Below are 6,000 nucleotides of genomic sequence, written 5' to 3' on the forward strand. Positions count from 1 at the left end.
TCTCTCTCTCTCTCTCTCTTCTTCTTCTTCTCTCTTTCTTCTCCCTCTCAATCATTGTCTTCTTCTTCTTCCTCCCTCTCTTTCTCTTTTCTTCCTCCCTCTATCTTCTCCCTCACAGCTTGCATGTCTTCTTCTCCATGGGGTCGTCTCCCATGGCTGCCAAGGCAAACATGAGACCTCGAAGCCATTTCCAGGGCTGCCATGGGGCCATCTGACACCATTGACCCCATGGTGGATCCGCCACTGGTTGTAGTCATAGAGTCTTCTGTAGCTATTGTAGGAGAAAACAAGAAAGGTTTGGGTGCAATTCGCAAGGAATGAAGGGGTCCTTCCAACATCTCTACAACTTTGCTCATTGATGGCCGATCAGAAGGAATGGTCTGAATGCACCACAGGCTTATTAATACCATCTTTCTTCCTATTTCTTTTTCCTCCTCTGTGATTGCCCCAAATGCATTTTCATCCTTTTCTAGCTCTAGATCTTTATAAACATAATGTGGAAACATTTCACTTGAATGAGACACTCCCGAATCCAAATTATTTTTTGCTCCAACCATTTCAAGAACCAACATACCGTAGCTGTAAACATCAGATTTGTGAGATACTCCACCAAAGTTCCGGCTAAACACTTCTGGTGCAATGTATCCTGCAGTTCCTCTTGTCCCAATCATCGATACAATACTGTCCTTCGTTTTACATAATTTGGCAAGGCCAAAATCAGAGATTTTTGGGCGAAAATCTTTGTCGAGAAGAATGTTCTGTGGCTTTATGTCAAAATGCAAAATTCTTGTGTTACATCCACGGTGTAGGTATTCTAGTCCTCGAGCAATACCAACTGCAATTTCAGATAGTGTTTTCCATTCTAAGAGAAAATTTGCCATTCCAGATCCGTGCTTATGTATGAAATTATCCAGAGATCCGTTAGGCATGTATTCATAAATCAAAGCTCGTTTGTCCCCCTCGTAACAGAATCCAGAAAGAGTGACTATGTTGACATGGGAGGTTCTACCAATGCTAGCAACTTCATTAATAAAATCTTCTCCTCCATTACCCTTGGACTCGCTTAGGACTTTGACCGCCACCAGAAGCCCATCAGGTAGCCTGCCTTTGTACACAGTTCCATATCCACCTTTACCTATTTTGTCTCTGAAAGAGTCTGTCATTTTCTTGACATTTTCATAGGTATACCGCTTTGGAGTAAGCGATCCATAGTTCCTTATAAAAGCCTCAACATCAAACTCATCCCTCTTCTCTTTCTGGACGAATGAGACCATTCTTCCGCTTGATACGTGCGGGAGCGATTTTCGGACATTTTGCTTCCACCATATGCATATACTACAAAGAATGATTACCATCACGTAAAATCCAGTAGCCAAACCTGCAACAAAATACCTGATTTGTTGGATTTTTATTTTATGTAGTTATTAGTTAAGCTCCTAGTCATTTTAAACAGTCATTTAAGTTCTAAAACCACTTTGGAGGGCTACCATTTTAACAGTCAATCAAGAACTACAACGAAAACAAGTAACGAAGCAGTTACTAGTATAAATACTGTTTTAAAGAAGTGAAATATTACCCATTGCGAGATCCTTCTTTTTTCCTGAAACAGCCATAAGATAGAGAAATGTTAATCAATTGTTAAAAACCTCAATTGCAACAAAGATATTTGGTAGATTACATCAACAAAAACTACCTTTTTTGTCACTTCTTATTTGCCTTAAATTTGGTCATTGTGTCGCTAATTTTACTCAATTGAGTCAATTTTTTGTCACTGGTTAGTTTTTTTATGTTCAATACTTCAAGAATAAGACTTAGGTCAATGAAAATTTTGGTGACCACAAAAACGCGGGACCCGCCAGTGAACGGGTAAGAGAGGTTTCGAAGCGGGCCGCAGTCGAAGGCCCGGGAGCAGTTGGAGAGGTTTGCATTCGAGGGAAACGACTTCGTAACCTCGAAGGATTAGAAGAAGAAGAGGAGGAGGAGGAGGAAGAGTGGAAGCATTGGGGAAGGGGCGGGAAAACGACGAAGTTTGGGTGTGGGGTGGGCGAGGCGGGAAGTGGCTTAGAGAGTTGAGTGATGAAATGCAATGAGGTTTTGGTTTGACAGTGCACACTGCTTTTGAATATTTTGGAGGCTGCTGACCAAATATGTTATCTTTTTTACCTTAATGAGTTTTTTCTGTTCAATAATTTATGGGTATTTTCGTAATTCAAGGAATTAAAATGATTATTTATTATTTATTTATTAGAGTCCTGGTATTTTCTTATTTTCGTAAGACTCCTGGTCAACTTCAAAGGTATAGTCAAACAGCGTGAGCTCCAAACTAGCAATTTTTCGAAAGGGTAGTTGATGAATTGGAGGAGGGCTTTGAATGTGAAAAGAAGAAAATCTCATACAATTTTTGGGCATGTTTTTCTTAGGCAGAAAACTTCTACTACCCCCCAACTTTTTCTCGGGTAAATATACTTTTTCTCGGGTAAATATATCAAATCATAGAGCAACTTTTCCCAAGGCAGAAATTATTATATCTTACTTTCGTTTGAAGATTCTTTAATATTTTTTAAAGATTTTTTTGTTCGAAGGGATGATAATATGCTAAACTCACACACTACACGGATATCAGAACTCGAATCCAGAATGTTTCTTCGAGTAGCAATTACTCTAAACCACTACATTAGTGTAATCTTAGCTAAAAATTCCTAATTTCAATACATGAATTATGTACAAAGTATTCATGATAGCACATGAAAATGGAACAAGACATTTTCAGTCCCTACAATATATTTAATATAAAAAAAAGCACAACCAACGCGCACATGAAATGAAAGCTTTGTTTTATTGACAAACTATAGCTATTATAAAGGTAATATTATGAAAGAACAATCTTGATCAAGAATTCATTAAATGGACCTACCACCTTTTAATAGTTTAATGCATGAAACATGCATGCTTGTGTGATTTCATTCAACAAACGTCAAACACGGGAATTTTCTGTGCGTTGTGACTAGTCCAAAAGCTAGACAAATTCATACAAGTTTCTAAATTCAGATAAGGTCATTCTAGTAAATGTCATAGCAGCCTAGATAACTCAGAAGTCAGAACATATGAAGCATAACACGTGGTATGAATCATTTGGTTTTGTTTTGGCATGGAAATGGCCAGCCTGGCTAATGGGGAAGATGATATTAAAAGACCAGAAGAACCCAACTTGAAGTTTCCAATGGAATGCCGCACGGGTTTTCCATGCCCATGTGAAAGGAATTTGGATGGAATAGGAGTAGGAGTAATGTTTGGTGTAGGTGAAAGTTTAGGAGAGCACATAGTTCATACCACATTATAATCATAAAAGAGAATTGCAAGCAGGAACACATAATTTGACATCACTGAACTTTAGGATAGAGAATTAAGCAAAACAATAAGGTTGTAAAATCTAGTCCCATAGAGTTGTGCTCCGATTGAATGTTGGACATTCGTGGAGTTCTCTAAACATGAGACGACACACTTAATCATTTTTAATGGAATTATTAGTTGTGTTTAGTTCCAATGACCAGACGGGATGTAGAGGTATAAAGTGAAGAAGCTTAACAAAGAATCATTCAAATCTATAATATTGGAATTGTGTAGCTCCACACAAGCTATAGGTGTGGTTTGGTATTAAATATACTGATGCCTTCTGTGAATTTGTACTAGAAGATGCAGCAGGAGCTGCAAAAGAACTCAATCTTGCACAAATCTTGCACCCATCTAAGAAAATTCTATTTGTCTATCAAAACTAATTTCATCATCTTCTGAGACCCCACTCAAAAAAACAATCTTGCTTTGGCCCCTCACTTGTTTCTAGACCAGACTATATACTAAAAGAAAACAGAGGAAACAAGAAGTAGTTAGCCTAAACGCTAGATTTCTATATAACTCTCTAACCTGAGCCAAAGCCCTTTGGCATCGGTTGCTAAGAAGGAGGGTTTGCCATGGTGAAGGGATTGAAAGTAGCATAAAGATTCTAAACGACCCACATATGACATGTAGGTGTTTGATAAAAAGCCCCAAAGACAAGGAATTAAGACAAAAAAGATTACAAGCGCATGCATACCTGCACAGTTTGAGGGATGAGGTCCATCCTTGCAATAGCAAGTGAACTCAGCTGTAGCTGTATTGTACCCGCACTGACCACCAGATCCGTTACATTGCTTACACAAGTTATTACTTGCATCCCATGTCAACCCAAACCCAGAATCAAGAACGGCAACTAGATTGTCCTTGGTGGAATTCGTCGCCAAATTTTCACCCGCTGATTGCGAAACAAGGGCATTGACGGTCGTGTGGCACGTTCCAAAGGTACCACTAATATTCGTGAGCCCAGAATTCGTGAGGTTTTGTGTGACAAAGTAATTGATGTAATTGGCAGTGCTGTTTATGCTGCAGTTGAACTGACTTGTTAGCTGAATTTGAAGAGGAATATTGAGTGGGGGGCAGTCATAGAACAGCAGTAGTTCTTGAACATCTGAAGCATATTCTACATGGTTTACTTCTATTGTGGTGTTGCCAGGCGACACAGGACAAACGTTGTTCCAGTAGTCTGTCCTAGCGATTCTAAGAGTACTTGCACTTTGGTTGATATCCAGGACTCGATAATCTTTTTCCTGGAATGAGATCACCGGGGAGTCCCCGGTGCAGTTCAACTTGAATTCCGGGTAGCCACAATAATTGGGCCGGCTTGATCCCCAAAAAGGGTAACCAATATTCGGAATATTTGCGCATTGAAACAAAGCGCTGCAGTTGAGGTATTGCTCATCATCCTCACCCAAAGATCTTGGAATATACAATAGGCATATAGTACTTGTGATCACAAGGAGAAAAGAGATCTTTTGGAAGGGATAGAGATTCATTTTGAGAGAGAGAGAGAGAGAGGTAATTAAAGTTTCAGAAAGGAAAAGATGAAGCAATTATGTTCATCAAGATCTCACGGTGCACGTTTCAGTCAACGTCGACTTATTGATTGGTGAGTAAAATAAGACTTATCTCTTGTTTAATAAAAGTGTCAGTGTTATAAAATTAAAGAGATTGTGGAAAGAATTTAGGGAATTCAACGAGCAATAGGAATGCTGTTTTGATGTTTTCATTGAATCTTTCCGTTTTGTCTTTTACAATGAGGACGATGCCTTATTTTATAGGCAAAGATTTTGCCTCTAGTGGATGTATAATTTGCTCTCAAGGAATGATGGCAGACAAGCATCATCATGATGTCCTTCATTATTTCCAAATGTGTGGGCTCCACTCAAGACTTTACAACACTCTCCCTTGGAGACCACAAATGGTATGGAATATGCCTCGTTAAAAACCTTGCCGGTAAATTGTTGAGAGAATTTAGAGAATTCAAATAGCAATAGGAATGTTGTTCTGATGTTGTCATTGAATCTCTCTGTTCTGTCTTTTACAATGAGGACGATGCCTTATTTTATAGGCAAAGATTATTGCCTCCCGTGGATGTATAGTTTGCTCTCAAGGAATGATGGCAGACAAGCTTCATCATGATGTCCTTCATTATTTCCAAATGTGTGGGCTCCACTCAAGACTTTACAACACTTCCCCTTGGAGACCACAAATGGTATGGAATATGCCTCGTTAAAAACCTTGCTAGTAAAAACTCAGTGGGACAAAAAACTGGTCGAAGGGAAAAATAGTACATAACCATGTGTAACATAAAATTTTGTGTATTTTGACACGCGTACGATACTGCCTCGTTAAAACCTTGCCAGAAAAAACCCAGTGGGATAAAAACCTGGACGAAGGAAAAAAAGTACAATGTGTGAAGGTCTTTATTGATAGCACGCTCCCCCTGATGCTTAGCAAAATATCTTTAAGCCATACTGTTGATCATCTTTCTAAATGTCATAGTTGACGCTGCTTCTATGAGTCAATCTTGTAATATTGTTGGATGCTCCCCTTGGGGAATATATCCCCCTGAAATCTTCATGACTAACTTTTTCCAATAAGCGACTA

At 38.9% G+C, this 6,000-nt stretch overlaps 1 protein-coding gene across 2 annotated transcripts; it reads right to left on the bottom strand.

Annotated features, from left to right (window-relative positions):
• LOC18781602 (LEAF RUST 10 DISEASE-RESISTANCE LOCUS RECEPTOR-LIKE PROTEIN KINASE-like 2.1) lies at nucleotides 36-4,957 on the bottom strand. Of its 2 annotated transcripts, XM_020560294.1 has the most exons (3): nucleotides 4,091-4,956; nucleotides 1,577-1,600; nucleotides 36-1,378 (listed from the first exon to the last, which is right to left on the bottom strand). In XM_020560294.1, the coding sequence occupies exons 1-3, from the start codon at nucleotides 4,884-4,886 to the stop codon at nucleotides 48-50; spliced, it is 2,151 nt and encodes a 716-aa protein (XP_020415883.1). In that variant the 5' UTR covers nucleotides 4,887-4,956; the 3' UTR covers nucleotides 36-47. The 2 variants fall into 2 exon arrangements, with proteins under 2 accessions (XP_020415883.1, XP_020415884.1); XM_020560295.1 differs by lacking the exon at nucleotides 1,577-1,600 and having other exon boundaries at nucleotides 4,091-4,957.

Source organism: Prunus persica, chromosome G3 (assembly GCF_000346465.2).
Source record: "Prunus persica cultivar Lovell chromosome G3, Prunus_persica_NCBIv2, whole genome shotgun sequence".
In the NCBI taxonomy this organism is placed as follows: domain Eukaryota; kingdom Viridiplantae; phylum Streptophyta; class Magnoliopsida; order Rosales; family Rosaceae; genus Prunus; species Prunus persica.

Excerpts from the sequence above, each read along its gene's own strand:
- LOC18781602 (XM_020560294.1), bottom strand. The coding sequence starts at position 4,886 with ATGAATCTCTATCCCTTCCAAAAGATCTCTTTTCTCCTTGTGATCACA. Across the intron at positions 1,601-4,090 it reads TCATCCCTCAAACTGTGCAG|GAAAAAAGAAGGATCTCGCA; the intron begins GTATGCATGCGC and ends TGGCTGTTTCAG. Across the intron at positions 1,379-1,576 it reads AAAGAAGGATCTCGCAATGG|GTTTGGCTACTGGATTTTAC; the intron begins GTAATATTTCAC and ends ATTTTGTTGCAG.